We start from the raw sequence: 19495 nt of genomic DNA on the forward strand, positions 1-19495 counted from the left end.
TTTCAAATAATCCTCACTGTCAGTAGGATATCTTGCCCTCACCCTTCATGCTTGTGTTCTGAACTCAGGCACACAACTTCTTGTGCCTCTCCAGGGAGTAAGGGTCTCATCTTCTCCCTTTCTCATACCTGACTTGTCTATTTCCCCAAGCTTCCCCAGATTCTGCCCCATGAATTAATTGCCTTGCCTCTTGGCCTTTCCTCCTGCAGTCACTGACCTTTTGGCTTTATTCTATCTGCTAAATTAGTTTATTAGCATCCATAATTTTGTTGCCAGTTCTCGCTGGCTATTGTCTCTTCCTTCGTTCTCTTTGTTCTTATGGATGTATATCTTGAAAAAAAATTTTTTTTAATTCTTCTTTTAGTGAGGTATTGGTAAGGAGTAGATGTATGCAGTGTCCCTTGCTTAAATGGAACCCTGCAGTCACCTCTTAGTATGAACGGTGAGCGCACCTGTAAAACTTGCTTAGCAAAACCGAACATAATTACACTGATGGTCAGAGTCAATGCATCTACCCTGCTCAGTTATTTTATAAAAAATAAATTTGTTATCTGAAGGCAACCACCCACCCAAGTTCCTTTATTGTCAAGCACATTGCCTAGGATTTGTCAAAATATATATATGTACTGTGCTTTTTGTCCTTTTCACATGATCTGAAGGAAAAGAAACGGAACAACAACAGATGAAACACCAGGCCGTTTGCTTGTTTAAATGTGGAATTCTGCCATGGTGGATGTGAACCTGGGTCAGCACTGTTTACAGAAGAGCACATGGTGTTTTGTTTCAATGAGCAGGAAAATGTTTTGTGATAAAATGTGGTAAAAGCTTGTAGTTTTTTTTTTTTTTCTAACTAAGCAGTAAAAGGAATTACACAATGTAAAATAATAAATAAAAAGGTCTATGAGTCATCTTTAATGTGGGGAGAAACAGTGTTTTTCCTGCATGTTAAAAATAAAATTGAAGCAGAAATCAATAACAGCATGTTCTAGAAGCCCCCCCCAAAACTGTAAGACTTGAGAGGGTTTAAAGTAGTTCATGCTTTTTATTGAAATGGTGGGGACAATAACGTAAGAACTATCAATTTTATTTTTTTAAAGTCATGTTTATTAAGATATAACTTACATACAGTAAATTTTCACTCTCTTTAGTGTATGTTCTATGAATTTTGACAGAAACACTCAGTAATGATCAATCCCATGAAACTCTCCCATAATTCCCTTCTGCTCCCCCAACCCCAGCCCCTGGCAACCACTGACCTGTTTTCTGTTTCTATAATTCTGCCTTTTCCAGAATGTCGCATAAATGGAATCACACAGAATTTTGACTCTGGCTTCAACAATTGTATACAGGTTTTTTTGTGAATATAAGTTTTCATCTCTCTGGGATAAATACCCAGGAGTGCAATTGCCAGGTTAAATGGTAGTTGCATATTTAGGTTTTAAAGAAATCACCAAACTGTTTTCCAGAGAGGCTGCACCATTTTACATTCCCACTGGCTATGTGGGAGTGATCCAGCTTTGATTTTTTTGGTGGTTGTTGTAAATTTCAGCGTTTAAACTGCTGAAATGCATTAGGACATGCGCTACAGAGATTCACTAGGTTTAAAATGTATGTGCCGTTAAGAATGTTTTATTTCTGGGGGCGCCTGGGTGGCTCAGTTGGTTAAGCGTCTGACTTCAGCTCAGGTCATGATCTCACAGTCCGTGAGTTTGAGCCCCATGTTGGGCTCTGTGCTGACAGATCAGAGCCTGGAGCCTGCTTCAAATTCTGTGTCTCCCTCTCTCTCTGCCCCTCCCCTGCTCATGCTCTGTTCTCTCTGTCTCAAAAATAAATAAAAATATTAAAAAAAAAAAGAGAATGTTTTATTTCTGGAAGTGTTATGACTAATGACACTCCAACATAAACTAAGTCACCCACAAAAGGGAAAACAAAAATCATGCTGGCCTACTCTTTTCCCCCAGAAACTTTAAACACCAGAAAACAATGAAGTAACGATGTTTACAAAGTCTTAAGCTTTAAAGGAAACCTTTAAGTACCCATATTTCTACAGTAGTCTGTCATCTCTTTAGTTTCAATGCAGTGTTAAATCACACACACACACACACACACACACACACACACACACACACAAGATGACTAGGTGTTTGGTACACCCTTCCAAGGTTAACTCTGTAAGCTGCAGAAAACTGATAGTAAAGACAATGACTCTAGTCCACAGAAACAGAAGTGCACTATGTGTGTCCAGAAGATGCAGTAGGCTACCACTCTGTGGGTATCAACCAGTTTTACATCTTCCTGATTGCCTTGTGCACTTTAAATTCTCCTTTGAAGTGGTTGTAACAACTTACTGTTTCTTTCATTAATTAGTGAATTAAAATCTTTGTCATGTGCTCATCTTACATTTATTTGAAAATCAAATTTTACCTTTCCTAAAAATGATCCTTTAACAGTCATTTAAAATGGTGCATTAGGTTTTCCTGATAAGAAATTGTCTCTAAAATATGGCCCCGTTTAAATGCCTGGCAGGCAGTAGCTGAGATCATGAGCTCATATTCTGCCCTCCTAGTGCATTTATAGAACCTGTGGATATGAGTTTGCATGCTCCAGGAACTATTGCATGTGTGTTTACACTCACCTGTATTGTTGAGGTTTTTGGAAACAATGCCTGGAGATAAGCTTGGACCTAGGGAAAGAAACCCTTCTTTTTCTTTTTTTTTTTTTTTTTAAGTTTATTTGTTTATTTTGAGAGAGAGTGTGAATGGGGTAAGGGCAGAGAGAGAGGGAGAGAGAGAATCCCAAGCAGGCTCTGTGCTGTCAGCATGGAGCCCAAAGAATGGTGACATCATGACCTGAGTGGAAACCAAGAGTCTGATACTCAATGGACTGAGCCACCCACGTGCCCTGGGAGATCATTCTTATGGGCTTACCTACTTCCTCAGCCATCTGCTCTCCTCCTTCCATGCCTGGCCCACAAGTCTGGGCAGCGGGCTGCTGAGCATCCCTGTGGAGCCTTGGACTCCAGGGCAGTTAGATGTGAAGACCTAGGAATTCAGACTTATTGAGGAGTGGTATGGGTTAGTTTGACCTCTGCAATATGTCCCTCAAGACCAACTCAGTAATTGCTTAACAAAGGAGAGAGGGGTGAGAACCTCCATAAGTAGGCAGGACATTTCTTAGCCTTTGGACCTGTACTATCCAATATGGTGGCAGCCACTACCTATGAGGCTACTGAGTGCTAGAAATGTAGCTTATGCTACTGAAGAATGAAATGTTTAACTTCGTTTAACTTTAACGTAAATTTAAATTTGAAAACTGATTATTCCTTTAGGTTATTTGAAAACTTAGTATGATTGGCACAGTTTGAGTATGAGAATCTGCTTTTTAACCATACATTTTATGTATACATTTGATGAAATCTAAACACAGAACAAGTATTTCCGATTTCAGTTCAGCTCCCAGATTGAAATATACTGCAAATGTAAAATACACACCAGATTTCAAAGACTTAGTCCAACAACAACAAAAAAGTAAAGCATTCCATTAATAATTTTTTTATTAATTACATGTAAAATGATAATATTTTTTATATGCTGGGTAAAATAACATCTACTATTACAACTCATTTCACCTTTCTCTTTATGTTCCTAAACGTGGTAGTAGAAGATTTGAGATTACACATCACTGGGACAGGCAGCGCTGAACCATGCATGAATTCTCCCATTTGGCTCCACTTCCTTTCTCATTTATTACCGGGCACCCAAGTGGTCCTGAACCCCGCTTTTCAGTGGTGGCTTCCTAGCCCCGGTCAGCTTTTCGTTTCCTTCCTAGGAGATCACACTACCTATTTCTTTCAGTCACTCCCGCAGAGTAGTTTTGAGGTTCCGAAAGGTGAGAACCCGGCGACTTTACAAGAATGACACTGCAATTCCAGACGCTGGCCGCCAGAGGGAGTGGTGTTGCCACCTTGGTTGCCAAGCAACTCGTGGCCCGGAAGCAATTCCCTGCCCCGCCCCGCGGTGACCCGCGCAAAGCGACTACCGGCAGGGCGGGCGGGGCTCGCGGCAAGCCGGCCTCGGCGGCGGCTGCGGCGCGATGACCACGCTCCGGGCTTTCACGTGCGATGACCTGTTCCGCTTCAACAACATGTGAGTGAGGCCCCCGGGGCTGACGCTGGTGGCTGCATCCCCTTTCCCGGGCCGGGGCCCGCGGCCCGCGGGAGCCACCCCCGCCGGCCGCCATTGGCGCCTCCCTAGGGGCCGCGGGGTCAGAGCCGGGGCGGGGACGGACGTGCGGAGCTCCCCGCTGACCTTGGCTGAGGTGCTGAGACTTCATCCTGCATCCTTGCGTGCTCGTTGGGGCCGGGGCAGTGCGCGGGCGTCCTGTCGCGATGGCTGTTCCGATGCTCCCGCGCGAGTGGTAGGAGGTGGGGGAGCGGCCCGAGCCCAGCTCTGGTTCTGCCGTGTGCAGCCAACGTCCGGCCAGCTGACTCGGCTTCGTCTTCTGTGCAGCGGACAGCACCGAGGCGCCCGCCGCGGAGGTCGTTGCGAGGTCAACAGCTAAGTGTTTTTTTGGGAATACGGACGTTGTGCAGCCCACCTGGTGATGGTTAATCAGTACCCGAGTGAAACTTGTGATGATGGCACCGACCGCCGCCGTTCCTTTCTTGGTCCGGGTTGGTTTTTGTGCGTTTTGTTACCAAAGCGGCGCATCCAGCCTGGAAAACTTTGTGTTGTGAGGAGTCGGGGCATAGGGCACATGCTGGTGGAGACCCGCTGTGTGTACTTTCTTTTAGTCCGTGTTAAGGCAGGACCTGTGACTTGCAGGCACATTTTTTTTTTTTTTAAGAAAAGATTTTATTGTGGAAGTTTCTGAACATTTAAAACGTCGACAGAATTTTACCCTGAACATCTAAAGACACATCTGCTGGATTCTACAGTTAAGCGTTTTGTTAATGTTGACTTTCTCATATATCTATCTGTCCATCCGCCCACCTACCCACCCACCTACCTACCTACCTACCAACCAATCCCAGATCCACTTTCAAGACAGCTGGGTGGGTCAGATTCAAGTGTCAAGAGAATGGCAAGAAGTTAAGAGGAGTTGGCTAGAAACCTTTCAAAGAGGGAGTGAGCCTTGAAGGATGGATAAAATATTGGCAGTGATGAGGAAGTTCTGGAGAAGGAAGCAGGTGTGAAGGTGAGAAAACCTAGAGTGTGGCCAGACAACTGAGAGACAAGTGTAACTGTGGTAGGGGGTTTCTCTGAGCGGTCAGAGGAACTGGTGAAACTGGACTTTTGCTCCGTCGCTGGAGGGTTCAGACTTGTTTGTTTGTTGGGAAGAATTTTCTAATGAGCCTCTCCCACAAAGCAGTGTAACTCAGGTGAGTTGTGTTGAGCTCCTGCTGTGCCTGATGGGTGCTGGCACTTGTAATAACCCATGTAATCCTCACAGTTCTCTGAAGAAGGTGCTCTCAGTATCCCCGTTTTTTGTATGAGTCAACTAAGGTACTGAGAGTTCAAGTCAGTTGCCCCAGGTGGTAGAGCCCTGTGGTGGGAGTGGGTGAAGCAGGGAATCTAATCCAGGAGATTGGCTGTAGAACAGTGGTTCTTTCAGAGTGGTCCCCAACCACCAGGGAACCCTTGGAAAATGCAAATCGTTGGCTGTTTAAGGGCCAGTGCTCTGGAGCCCTACCTCTTCACCACAGAGCTGTGTGGAATGTGAGGCGATTAGAGGAGGTATACCAGGCAGGTGAGCCACTCAGGATGTCCTGGCAAGGGCCCAGAGATGATGACTTGGCAGAGGTTTGGGTCTGGGAGGTGCCGTTGGGGGGAGGGGCAAGGCGCCTTGAAGTTTCAAGAGTGTACAGGGCAAAACCTTGTTTTAACTGTAGATCTGGGGAGGCTTAGCCCTAATTTTATATGAAAATGAATATAGAAGAAAGAAAATAAGCACAAACACAATAAAACTTTAGATGTCAAAGAATTGTCTAGCTTGTTAAGGCCCCTTCAGAATATGCCATTGGGAACTCCTCTTCCCATGTCCTCCAACTTCACACTTTGATTAGGGCACTTTCATAGAGAACACTGAGAATCACTGGATGAGGGTGCTGCAGTAGGAAGTGAAGATGCCGTGGATGTAGAAGCACTGCGGTTAACTCAACAGGTGTTTTACTCATTTTTGGATAGATATCTTCATGCCTACTGTGCATTAGTGCTAGAGACACAGCAATGAACAAAGCAAAACAATGTTACCTTTATGGAATTTACATTTTGGAGGGGGTGGGGAAGGAAGTACGACTGTGGAACTTATTATTCAGTCCAAAGAAAAACATGAAAACAGGGAAGGGAAATAGGGAGTGAGTGGGGATTCAGCTTTAGGTAAGTGTTTAGGGTAGGTGTCACTGCAGAAAGACCTAGGGAGATGAGGGAGTGAGTCCGGTGGATATTGGGGGCAGGAGAACTTCCAGGCAGAGGGATTGGTAAGTGCATAGGTACCTGTTTCTGACTGGAGGAGGCAGCCGGGGTGGCTGGAACAGAGTGAGAGTGGGAGCATGAGGTCAGAGTCACTGGGCTAGATCTTGGAGAGGCTCTCCTAGGAGTTGGGCTCCTCTGCAAAGTGCATTGAGATACCCAGGTGGGGAAGTTTGGGCTAAACATAGAAATTTGGGTGGAGGGAGGCAACATTATGTAGATGGTATTAAAACCAGGAGGTTAGGGGCGCCTGACTGGCCCAGTCAGAAGAGCGTGTGACTCTTGATGTCGGGGTTGTGAGTTCAAGCCCCACGCTGGGTGTAGGGATGACTTAAATAAATAAATGTTAAAACAGAAAACAAAAACTGAGAGGATAGGTGACATCAGTGGTGGAATGACTGTGGATAGGAAAAAAGAGGCTCCAGGACGGTGCCTTAGGTGTCAAGTGTCGAAGGAGACCTGGTGGCCCGGTGAGTTGGGAGAAAAAGCCAGTAGTGGGTCTGAGAAGCTGAGCAAGGAGAGCATTTCAAGTGGAGGGAGTGAGGAGCCATGTAAAGAGCTGCTGATGGCTAAATGTGCAGTGTGTGTGTACGATTAGAGGAGAACTGTGGGAGCAGGAACCTGGGCACTGAGGAGGTGGATCTGCTCACCAGCAGTCCAGGCATGGTCACAGGAGAGCGAGTAGAGAGGGGCACAGACGCTTGAGGTACAGGTGGGTGGGTTTGGTGGTGGGATCTTGGTGAAGCTTTCTGCCTGCTGTTGTGTATTCTCTGTGTGAAACAGGAAGCAGCCGAGATTGGAAAGGGGTGGCCTTGGAGAGTTGAGGCAAGATGAGAGGCTTATAAAGTAGTCGTTGAGAGGTGTGGGAGAGTGTATTCCCACACTGTATGGAGCAGTGATCAGCTGTGGCTGGGGCTTTTCAAGCTTCTGCAGGGTCAAAGTGATTTTCGGGATAACACTAAGATGGGTTTTTTGCCTTTTTCATTGTCTCACAAGTGCACAGTGGAGTTTCCAGTTGTGTGACTTGCAGTACCAAGCAATACAGACACAGATGTGAGAATCCATCTGCCTTCTCTTAAGCTAGACATTAAGAAGATCTGTAGAATTGTTAAAACCATGCCACTCTTGTCGCTAAATTTTGTACTTAAAAAAAATTTTTTTTTAAGTGTTTATTTTTGAGAGAGCATGAGTGGGGGAGGGGTGGAGACAGAGGGAGACACACAGTCCGGTAGCAGGCTTGCTTCAGGCTCCCAGCTGTCAGCACAGAGTGGGCACAGCACACCTGGGGCTCAAATTCACGAACCCCAAGATCATGACCTGAGCCGAAGTTGGATGCTTAACCGACTGAGCCACCCAGGTGCCCCTAAATTTTGTTCTTGAAAGTAGGATGACTTTTCAGTTAAAAAAAAAAAAAAAAAAAAGGTTTTATTAACATGTAATTGATTTATTATTTTAAAATGAATATTAAAAATTTAAATATCCATAGATATAATCCACATAAACAGAAGTTCTTTGGGGGTCCTTATTAGTTTTTGAGTGTAAATTGGTTCTGAAACCGAAAAGCTTGAGAACTGCTGGCCTAGAGAAGTGCATTGGTAAGGGTCCCAAGAAAGAATCTGACTGGGTATACAAGAGGTAGATTTTCAGGTGGCTGGTTTTGAGTCTGGCAAAATAGTGGTTCCATTAACTGAATAGGAAAGTGAGGGGCAGAGCTCTTTGTAGACAGACCATAGGTACATTGTAAGAACTGCTGATTTGGGACTGTTGTGATCTGATATGCTAGAGAAACAAGTGCTGAGCGCACCAGAGTCAGATCCAGGAGTCTCCCTCCAAAAGTTTAGGGATGGGGTGGTGGGAAGAGGAGGTGAGAATGTAGAAGAGAGGGGAGCAAACACCTAGTGGTGAGAGGCCCACACTGAGTGGATGGAATAAAGGAGAAAGGAGTTGTCAGGGAAGGCCTAGAGACTGGCTGGAGGGACCCCTGCCAGATGCTGCAGGAGCTGGTTTTACCTTCTGTTTGTGATTTACATGTCTGGTTGGGCTCCAGTTCCATTAATGATTTATTGTCATTTAGAAAATGGAAGGTTTTGATCAGATGTATTAAATAGAAAGTAATTTGTAAAGGAAGAAACAGTTAAATGAAAACGTATAGGTATCTTTATAGTGGCTGTGATGGCTCAGTTTGGCCATTAGGTAGCTTACACCATCCTCCTTACCCCTAAATTTGGTTTTAAAGTTGTGGATTTGGCATGTTTTGTGTTCCTTGTGCATGTTTTCAGTTTCAGTGTCTTATTTAAACTGGTTTTGTCAACACTGCTTACTATTGACATTTCTTTTGTTTCTTTTAGTAACTTGGATCCACTTACAGAAACTGTATCCTTTTTAAAAAAAAAAAGTTAAATGAAGGCTTACTAGGAGTAAGGAACATGGAGGAACAAAGGAAAAAATAGGCTTGAGTATAGAAAAACTTTAAAACTTGTAGTCCTGGAAACATAAGCAATAGTGAAAGCACTTAAAAAAAACAAACTGGGAACAAGAGTTGTCTTAAATCTGCCTGACAAGCTGCTAGTATAATGACCTCCTAAATCTTCAGCAGTGCAGCAACACTGCCTACCTTGCCCCTGGGTAGGAAGTATGGCTCCATGCAACAGAAAGCAGTGACTTCAGCAAGATGGGTTATTACTTTCTGATGTGAATGAAGTCTGGAGGTGATGAGTGGTCTGTGGTGGTTTCATGAAGTCACCAGTGACCCAGCTGTGCATTTTAACCACTGTACCACTCCCAGGGTGGCCTTGGCATTCCTGTCTCAGCTGCCAGAGCAAATGGCATCACATCCATGTTCCTGGCAGGAGGATCAACAGAGGGGAAGGTGAGAGAGACCTTCCCTTTCAGGAGTACCTTTGGGAAGTACCACACAGGACTTTCTGTATCCCATTGACTAGAACTTGCTTCATGCCACACTTACTAGCTGTAACAGTCTGGGAATGAGCCCAGCTTTACATTAGGGCTTGTTACTAAAACAAAGAAAAGATCTGGGGTAATAATTAGCAATATCTACCATGTTCCCCAATAGAAGAATGGGCAAAGATGTGTGAAGTTGGGGTGCTCTGGGTTATGTCTCATTAGCAGACAACCCCACATTCTCAGTGGCTTAAAACAAAGTTGGATTTCTAGCTTATACTCCATATCCATTGCAGGGTAGGAGGGTAATATTGACTGATAATTTAACAAAAGAGGGCACAGTTCAGGCTCACAGTTCAGTCAAAAGACATGGAAATTAAAACCAAAATGAGATGCCATGTTTTGTTGTTTAAATCTCAGTCCTCTGTGTAACGTTTATTCATTTCTGAGAGAGAGAGAGCATGCATGAGCAGGTAAGGGGCACAGAGAGGGGGATGGGACAGAGGATCTGAAGAGTGGGCTTTGCGCTGACAGCAGCAAGCCTCACGCGGGGCTGGAACTCACCAACTGTGACATCATGACCTGAGCTTAAGTCGGACGCTCAACCATCTGAGCCACCCAGGTACCTCTAATGCCATGTTTCATCTATCAAATTATCAAGGATTTAAAGAAATGATAAAACTCAGTGCTGATGAGGGTAAGAGCAACATTTTTATAAATTGCTAGTGACAGTATAAACTGCTTGCTGCGGTCTTTCTGGAAGGCGCTTTGGCAGTGTAATTAATACACAGTAATTCCATTTCCCGGAAGCTGAAAATAATAGTAGAGTCAATTATGTCAGGAATTGACAAACTAGGTGCATAGGCCAGATGTGGTCCACTGCCTATTTTTATTTTTGTAAATAAAATTTTATTGGACACAGCCATGCCAAATAATTTACAACCTGTCTGTAGCTTTGTCGAGACTGTCCAGTTTGAGTAGATGCAACAGAGAGCATATGGTCCACACGGCCTTGAATATTTAACTATCTCTCCCTTTATAGAAAATGTTTGTTAACCCCTGAGTTATGTGTTACAGAATTATAATATTAAAAATTTGCAATAACATTCATACATAACAATGAGGAAATGGTTAAATGAATTATACTATATTCATGAAGGAATTTAAAAAGATTTTTTGAGAAACTGAAAGTAACCCAGATGTCTCTTTCAAGAGAGGATATTTAAATTGTTCACACAGCGGAGTGCTATACAGCACTTATACACTATACAGCACTATACAGCTATTAACAATTAACTATAGGTATAGGCAACAACAAAGCTACATATCAGAAACAAAGTTGAGTGAAAAAGCAAAAATATCAAGAATTTCATTTGTATTTCAAAAATTATGACCTTTTAAAGACCCCTCCGGAGGTGCCTGGGTGGCTCAGTCAGGTAAGTGTCCAACTCTGGATTTCGGCTTAGGTCATGATTTCAGTGTTCATGAGATTGAGCCCTGAATCATGCTCCATGAAGTTCGGAGCCTGCTTGGGATTCTCTCTTTCCCACTTTCTCTGCTCCTCCCCTGCATGCACTTTCTCTCAAATAAATAAGTTTAAAAAAATAAAGACCCTCTCCGTGTTTAAAAAAACTTTTTTGTTTTGAATGGCCGAAAAACTTCCACTGTATAGTAAGGTAAAGTATTAGGATGCGAATCAACTTGCATGGTATGTGTCTAGTTACGCCTAAAATTTACAGTAAAAGTCCCATTATCCAGGTGAGGCCATGTTTGGAAATAATCTGCCAGGTCTTCATGATTGATGAACAGCATCTGGGCTCCTCCCCTAGCAGGAGGAGAGGCAGTTATGGTGTGAGTCAGTGGCTGCATGGTGAGAAGACTGGCTGGCCTGCTGTGTTAAGGGTTATGTTTGAAGAGTGCTGAAAATAACAGCTGTCCTTCAGAGAAGTTTGAAGAATATATTGCTGAACAGGTTTTATGGGAACTTAAAAATGTGATTGGTGGTGGCCCCTCAGAATTGCATCAGCAAGCTTACACTAAGAAGAAATATAAGAATGAGCACTTATCAGTAAGGACGCCAGGGTTGAAGAGTTACATAATGAGCAAATTATTCAGGCATTCACTCTTAGGTCAGCTTTTATTTGTAGTACCAGAAAATGAGAATTTGAGTCAATGGAGGGGAAACACTACAGGGTAACTGTTAAGTTGACTCTAGAAATGATTAACTTTTAAAGTTATTTTCACAGTCACACAGCTGAAGCTAAAATAGGAACTAATCCCTAATTTTCTAGTGCAATTATGGAAAAGTAAATGTATTGAGTATCTACTTTGTGCCAAGCACCAGGGATGGAATGAACATGACATTCATATTCAAAAGGGAGAGAGTAACAAATACCAGGTGATGGTAAGTGCTGTGCAGAGATTTAGATACAGTGTGATCTGTATGGACACAGAAGAACTTGGGAGTCCAGGTTCTCTGCTTCGTATTACATGGTGTTGTCTCCATTCACATTTGAAGTTACATATTCAGTCAATTTTGTTATAAATTATTAGTGCTAACCTAAATATTTAATGTACTGACATGGTTATGGTTATCAAAATTACACATATATAGGACTGGGGATAAAGTAATAATATATTTTTTAAAGGAAACTTTCTTCATAACACTCCTTTTATTAAGAATACTTCTTACTGTCAATTACTTTCCACACTCCTTAACAAGACTCTAGTATGGGATTCCTTTTTATTTACAGTACCTCGCCCACTGGCCAGAGTATTTCATTGTTGCAGAGGCACCTGGTGGAGAGTTAATGGGTTATAGTAAGTATAATACCAACCACTAGAACATTTTTGGATAGGCAGTTGAGATTTTAGTATAGGTTTCAACTGATTTAGATTGATTGCAGAATTGCAAGTATAATCATGATGCCTAGAATTCTATTTTTCAACCATTTGACAGCTTGGTGATGCCTTCTATGTTTGAAGCATTGTGCTAGGTAGGCCCCAGGGGGATACAGCCCTGAACCAGACAGACATGGTCTCAGGCTTTTTAGATCTATGTTTATGTTACATTTCTACATGGTTTGGTACATAATATAGGAATGGTAGCATCTTCATTGAATTAGGTTACTAGTGAAAATTTGAGCTGTGCATTATCTATTGGTGTATACATAACCTACCCACCTACGTAAAATGTAGATATTTTAAAAATATATGTTCCGATTCTGAAATGCAGATATTTTTAAAATGTATGTTCAGTTAGTTGTGTTTTTAGTGTTATTCTTTTTAAAGAAGAAAAAACCTTTTTCTAATTCTCATTCTACAACTAGATTCAGCATTATATTTATAAGTGAGATTTAGATAAAAGCACCAATAACCATTAGCTAGATGACTTTCAATGTTACTTAAAAACTAAAGTTTGTCATTAGTTTCCTTTATAATAATAATGTACCAACAATCATTCTGTATTTTTGTGTAAATCCATGTGTTTAATTACTGAATGCAATCTTTTGTTGGCAGTTATGGGTAAAGCAGAAGGCTCTGTAGCTAGGGAAGAATGGCATGGACATGTCACAGCTCTCTCTGTTGCCCCAGAATTTCGACGCCTTGGTTTGGCTGCAAAACTTATGGAATTATTAGAGGAGATTTCAGAACGGTGAGATCTTGGTTTTTAATAATTTGACTATTTTTCTCATAGTGAACATTTATAAGATTTTTTCCATTCAGGCTGAATATTGTACTTCACAGGATTTTCATTTTCAGTCTTCAGTAGTCAAATATTCATAGTAGTAGTACAGTCCCTGTTTTGCCACTGAGGAAGATTCAGGCAAAGTGAGTGACCTACCATAGGCTTATATGCTTGGCAATTGGTGCAAAGACTAGCTCTCAAGATTTCTTTTAGTGGCAGAATGTGGCAGATGTTCCTGAATTCGGTTAACATCATCCTTGGTGTCTCAGTTATTTTTTTCCACAGTGCCCCTAAGGCCAAAAAAATCCTCTAGTTTAATTTTAAGATATGTCCTAACTGCTTAGTAAGTATTTATGGCCTGATAACCTAGTAGCTATTTGGAAAAAAATAAACAAATTGAAAGAAAAAATATTTTTATTTCATTGTTAAATAACTGGTTATCTATAGCCTTTTGAGCATTGAAGGACTTCTCATACCTTGGAAACCGATTTGACACAACCACCTGCATTCTTCTTTCATACTGATTTTCTGGTTTTATTGGGTTCTTTTAATCATAGGAACTGCTAAAACCTGGCTTCATAAAGATACGTTGTCACCAAAAGGAATGTAACACCATGTAATGCTGCATTTGTGAGTTATAGCAAACTAGTAGTTTAGTTTGCCAGTGTCTAACATGAAAGATTTGTCTGTGTTTTCCCCAAACATCTGAAATATCCTACAGCACCTCTAAGAGTTTGGGCCACCTTAGAGCACAGTTTGGGGACTGCCAGCATTAGGGCTTTTTAAAAAAAAGACCTGTTGTGTATGTGAAACACCTTCATTATGTGAGATAAAAGTAATGTAATTAAAAGACTCCTACCAGCTCCCATTGTAAAAAAAGAGGTAAAAGATGTATATACGAGTTTAATCAGTTGTCAAGCTGCCATTTATTTTTTTCTCTTAATGCCTAGAAATATATAGGGAAATATAGGGAAGGGAACATTTGCTGAGAAAGGCTCTTGAGGCTTTCCACTTAATGGACTTAATAAAGGGAAGTTTTAAAGGAATAACCATGGCCTGAAAATGCTCTGGGCCAAGTTTGGGGCAAGAGGAACTTGAGATCATTCAGGGAAGAGATAGCATTAGCTGAAAAAGAAGTTAATTGTAGTCCTTAAGTTAAAGAATTCTCCCTGGACTGAACAAGGAAGAAGAGAAAATTTTTAGTTTACACACATTTGTTAATGGGGTTAAAGTATTTGGCATTATTGTATGGTAGATAAGGAGTTAAGAAATGGGTTCTAATTAGCTATCCACTCTATGCATATGATTAATGTATTTATGGGATAGAATCTCTCTCAGAGTAGAAAACCACCAAGCTCCCTTCTTTTCCAGGTTCTAAATCTTCATTACTTTGGAATAGTTCAGATTTGTGCGTGTATGTGTGTGTACCTAGCTACATACACACATACATGCATACATGTATTTTTAAATATATACATTAAAACAGAAACTATAATTTCCAAACAGAAAAAGTGGAATGAGAAAAATCAGTCCATAAGGAGAGAAAAAGGAGATTAAAGTGGTAAAACAAAAAGCATGAAATAAGATGGTAGCTATGAATCCAGATGTAATCAGTAAATACAACACTAAATGGACTAATTAGTTAAAAGACAAAGGAAGACATGCTAAGTAAAGCCAGTCACAGAAAGACAAGTACTGTGTGATTCCACCTATATGAGATATTTAATACAGGTAAATTCAGAGAATCAAAGAGTGGAATGGTGGTAGCCAGAGACTGGGGGGCAGGGGGGAAAATCAGTAAGCATAAAGTTGTAGCTAAAGAGGATGAATAAACTCTGTAATCTGTTGTACAACATTTACCTATAGTAAAAAATGTACATTTAAAACTTATTAAGGGAAAACTTCATGTTAAAGTCGTCTTACAACAGTAAAACCAAATAAAATTGAAAAGACAAAGACTGTCAGAACTATATTCTATTTACAGGAAATATGTGTAAAAAACATACAGGAAGATTGAAAGAAATTTTTTAAATTGTCATGTAAAATTCTAACCAAAAGACAGTTGGTGTACTTAAATTAACAATAGTCACATACTTCAATAATTAACGGAGAAAAAAAGGGTCATTGGATAACAGGTAAAAAATTTCATGTATCAGGAAGATGTAATAATTACGAATTTTATGTACATGGTGACAAGGTAAAAATGAGAAAATTGATAAAAGTACAAGGAGAAAGAATATGAAGCAAATCATTACTATAATGAGAAATTTGAAACATGCTTTCTGCTAGAATGATTAGAAATTAAGGGTATAGAGTAAGTGTCAGCACTTTTTCTGAGCCAGATAGATACCTAGACTTTATAGGCCAGCTAATAATCGCATGTGTGTGTATGTGTATGTATTAAACACTCTTTGAAAATTTTAAAAACTGTTCTTAGTTTGAGAAGTCTACCAAAATAGGTTGCAAGCAGACCCCCTTCCTTAACAGATTACAATCAGTACCTAAAAATCTTTGCAGAATGTTAGGCTTCTCTAGTAAATTTTACCAACTATTTAAGAAATAACTTCAGTTTTACACAAAGAAGGAACGTTCTTCAGTGTTGGGTTTTTTTTTTAAGACTAGAAATAACCATGATGATAAAACCTGACAAATATGGGGAAGGAAAATTTGAAAAAAAATCACTCATTATAGATGCAAAAATCCCAGAAAAATCTTAGCAAAATGGATTCAGCAATTCATAAAAAAGGATGATATATCAGGGGAAGGTTGTTTTTAACATGTGAAAATCTGTTGGACTATATTAAGAACATTTGTTATTTCAGTAAATGCAGAAAATGCTTTGATAAAATCCAATTGATTAAAAACTGTTAGTATAGAAGGGGAGAACTTTCATAACCTAAAAAAAGAGTATCTACCAAAAACCTGTAGTAAATATTAGCAATGATGCATTGAATGCTTTCTCTTTGAAATTTGGGACAAGGAAGGATGCCTATAGTTACCCCCTTTTTGGTAATTTACTGGAAATCCTAGGCAACACAGTAAAGCAAGAAAAATATATGAGAACTGAGAAAAACCAAAACTCTTATTTTTATACATCTAAGATTGTACAAACAGAAAACCACAAGAAGCTACAAATAAATGTTTAGAATAAAAGTTAAAGTTGTTGGATAGTCAGTATAAAATTCAATTTCATTTCTATAAAAACAGTAAAATTTAGGAAAAGATGCCAGTTATAATGGCATCAATACATTAAGCCCTTTGGAAGAATCTAACAAAAGCTCTGTTAGAGGTCTCTGAACTTTCTAACACGTTACCAAGAGACCGTAAAGATGACCTAAGTGGAGAGAGAACCACCTGTAGTAACATGGAAGGCTAAACTGGTATTGATCCACAGAGCCAATGTAACGGCAATCAAAACCTCAAGTCCTTTTTGTGGGACTTGTTGATTCTGAAACTTACCAGGGGAATGGAAGGAGTCAAGATTGCTTGAGCAACAAAATGGGCGGGTTTGCCCCTCCAGGTATCAAGCTGTAATGAGTAAGCTGTGTGTTAGTGCTGGAGTACTAGTTTAGACTAGTGTAAAGAACTGGCAGACAGATGCAGGAATGTATGGATTGACATACCTCAGAGGAGGCAACTGAAGATCAGCAACGAAGGGATACACTTCAGTAAAGATGGTGGCACAATTAGATAGCCACATGGGAAAAAATCTTCCCAGATTACTACTGCCTTACAATACACAATTGCAGATTTATTGAAAACCTAGATTTGAAAAGCAAACTATTACCCATTTTAAGATAATAGAGGAGAGTTCATCCATGACCTCAGGGTAAAAAGAACTTAAACCATAAAAAGGCTAACTGTAAAGGAGGTTCATATTGCAACTTCATTGAAGTGAAAGAACTTTGTTCATCAAAAGATATATAATAAGTCAGGCCACAAATTGGGAAAAATTTTGCAGTAATCATTTATACAATGTCAACTATTCAGAATACATGGAGAACTACAGCTGGGCGGGGAGAGAAAAAATGTGTGAAAGACCAGTAAGGACAGTATGAAATGAGAAATCTAAATGGCCTACAAAAATACAGTTAGCCTTATTAGTAATGAGAAATGCCAATTAAAATTGCCCCGCGATACTTAAGAGATTTTCAAAAATAAAAGTGTCTGATAAACCAAGCCTTGGTACTGTGGGAATGGAGTCTTCCCCTCCTCTGGGAGTATAAGCTGACTGGGAAATGGGCATTAACTAAAGCAACTGAAGATGCCCCCATGAGCCAGTGACCACACCCCTAGTTGTAGACTGTACTATACCATGAGACATACAATAAAAATACAGCAGCATAGTTTGTAATAGTAAAAACCGGATTATTTGTGGGGAATGGGCAACCTGTAGTATATATCCATCCATGCAATGGGATGCTAAACAAAGGGAAGATAAATAAGATCCCAGCTACACCAAGGCTGACTCCCACTTACTGAGAGGCAAATCACCAAAGGATAAAAGTTCAAAATAGGAAAAGCTCTAGTAGGTGGTGAATCTACAGCAAAAACCAAGGAGCTAATGAGCACAAGAGTCAGAACCTCTGGGTAAAGGAGGTGGCTGTCACTAACAGAGAAAACTGAGGGCTTCATGGCTGCCATTGTCAGGCAACCAGTGTCCCGTATTTACACTTGGGCCATGGCCACATGGGTGCTTGTTGTTCAATATCTTTAATTTGCACGTATGGGTGAAAGTATTGTATCGCTAGTTGATAAAATGAGCATGTCAATTACTATGATATAAAATACACAGTAATTTAAGACAGAATTGTGGCTTAAAAATGCTTTTTAAGTTTGTCTTTTAAGAAAATCTAGGTTTTAAAATGTCAGTATGCAAAAGAAACTCATCTCTTTGTACTGCGAGATAATTGTCATAAATCCTCAGAAGTAAAAATTGGTATGAGGTAATCAGCTGCAAGGTTCTATTACTACCATTCTATGAATGGTAGTCAAAGCAAACTAAAAACAAGTGTTGTTTTTAAAAATAAGTATTTTCTAGAATTTCTCACATTCTAACATTTTCCTTTTTTTCTTTTTTTTTTTAAATTAAAGAAAGGGTGGATTTTTTGTTGATCTCTTTGTAAGAGTATCTAACCAGGTTGCAGTCAACATGTACAAGCAGCTGGGCTACAGCGTATACAGGACAGTCATAGAGTACTATTCAGCCAGCAATGGGGAGCCTGACGAGGACGCTTATGGTGAGCTCCCTTCCGTGGCAGTATCCCCAAGAAGCCACCAGAACATTTACATTCATTCTACAGACTGAAATAATTATTTTAGTAAATTTAAAAGAATATTTGTTGGACTTAATATTTTAAATTTGAGCATTATCTAATATTTAAATCTCCCTTAACTCCTTTATGAACCTATCACTGGTTAGCTTACATTGACTAACCAATGATTAATTACTATCAATTGTTACAGGTATGTTAATTTTACTGAGATTCTCACAAAAGAACATTCGTTTGAAGAGCTGAGTACTTGTGACTAAGAGTCTCATTTAAATACATTTCTCTCAGGGTCTAGGGGACAAACCTTTTATGGGAACTTTACATATGTATACCCTTCAGATTTCATATATTTTGATATTTGGGTATTTACATTAAATTTTGCTTCCTAACAGATATGAGGAAAGCACTTTCCAGAGACACTGAGAAGAAATCCATCATACCATTACCTCATCCTGTGAGGCCTGAAGACATTGAATAACCATGGGCAGTGGTTCTTAGGCTGATGCTCCAGAAATTTTATGGACAATATTGTTTTCATTAGATGATCCCGGAGCGCTATTAGGAGAAAAGTAATTATTTAGGTCTTGCAGATTTCAAGAAAATACAGGTTATAAATTTGAGTCTTATTGTTTCCAGTTAGCAGTATCATAACTATTAAAGCTGTTCACTGTAATAAAATTCAGTCAAAAAGGCAGCTAGGTCAGATGGAAACATTTTAGTATTTTGGTTCATAATATTCACTATATGTTAAGGGGAAAAACTTGCTCCAGTCTCCTCCTAAATTCTGTGCCTGAGAACCACTGCTGCATACATATTTTTTATTTTGTATTATCTGTCAATTGAAGCTTTAAAAGCATATATGAAATGTATAAATCTAAAATGTATAATAAAACGCATTGTTGACCCTATGAATGTGTTCTGGAAACTTGGTCATTTATAAAATTCAGTCTGGATTGAGAAAGGCCATCATTTAGGACATGATGTTTCTTTTGTTCCATATAAAGCCTTATTTTTTAAAAATTTTATTAAAAAAATTTTTTTAATGTTTATTTTTGAGAGAGACAGAGCATGAGGAGGAGAGGGGCAGAGAGAGAGGGAGACACAGAATCTGAAGCAGGCTCCAGGCTCTGAGCTGTCAGCATAGAGCCTGACATGGGGCTTAA

At 40.1% G+C, this 19495-nt stretch overlaps 1 protein-coding gene across 5 annotated transcripts; it reads left to right on the forward strand.

Annotated features, from left to right (window-relative positions):
* Positions 1-4028: 4028 nt before the first annotated feature.
* NAA20 (N-alpha-acetyltransferase 20, NatB catalytic subunit) lies at positions 4029-19240 on the forward strand. 5 transcript variants are annotated; one of them, XM_047068298.1, is made up of 6 exons: positions 4029-4145; positions 4509-4548; positions 12125-12191; positions 12891-13026; positions 18154-18299; positions 18725-19240. In XM_047068298.1, the coding sequence occupies exons 1-6, from the start codon at positions 4093-4095 to the stop codon at positions 18808-18810; spliced, it is 528 nt and encodes a 175-aa protein (XP_046924254.1). In that variant the 5' UTR covers positions 4029-4092; the 3' UTR covers positions 18811-19240. The 5 variants fall into 5 exon arrangements, with proteins under 5 accessions (XP_046924254.1, XP_046924253.1, XP_046924255.1 ...); XM_047068297.1 differs by lacking the exon at positions 4509-4548 and adding an exon at positions 8819-8843 and having other exon boundaries at positions 12101-12191; XM_047068299.1 differs by lacking the exons at positions 4029-4145; positions 4509-4548 and adding an exon at positions 4573-4672.
* Positions 19241-19495: the final 255 nt, after the last annotated feature.

Source organism: Lynx rufus, unplaced genomic scaffold (assembly GCF_022079265.1).
Source record: "Lynx rufus isolate CCGP_SWC_20201006 ecotype Redwood Valley unplaced genomic scaffold, mLynRuf1.p SCAF_8, whole genome shotgun sequence".
Classification (NCBI taxonomy): domain Eukaryota; kingdom Metazoa; phylum Chordata; class Mammalia; order Carnivora; family Felidae; genus Lynx; species Lynx rufus.

Excerpts from the sequence above, each read along its gene's own strand:
- NAA20 (XM_047068297.1), top strand. The coding sequence starts at position 4,093 with ATGACCACGCTCCGGGCTTTCACGTGCGATGACCTGTTCCGCTTCAAC. Across the intron at positions 13,027-18,153 it reads TTAGAGGAGATTTCAGAACG|AAAGGGTGGATTTTTTGTTG; the intron begins GTGAGATCTTGG and ends TTTAAATTAAAG. Across the intron at positions 18,300-18,724 it reads GCCTGACGAGGACGCTTATG|ATATGAGGAAAGCACTTTCC; the intron begins GTGAGCTCCCTT and ends GCTTCCTAACAG.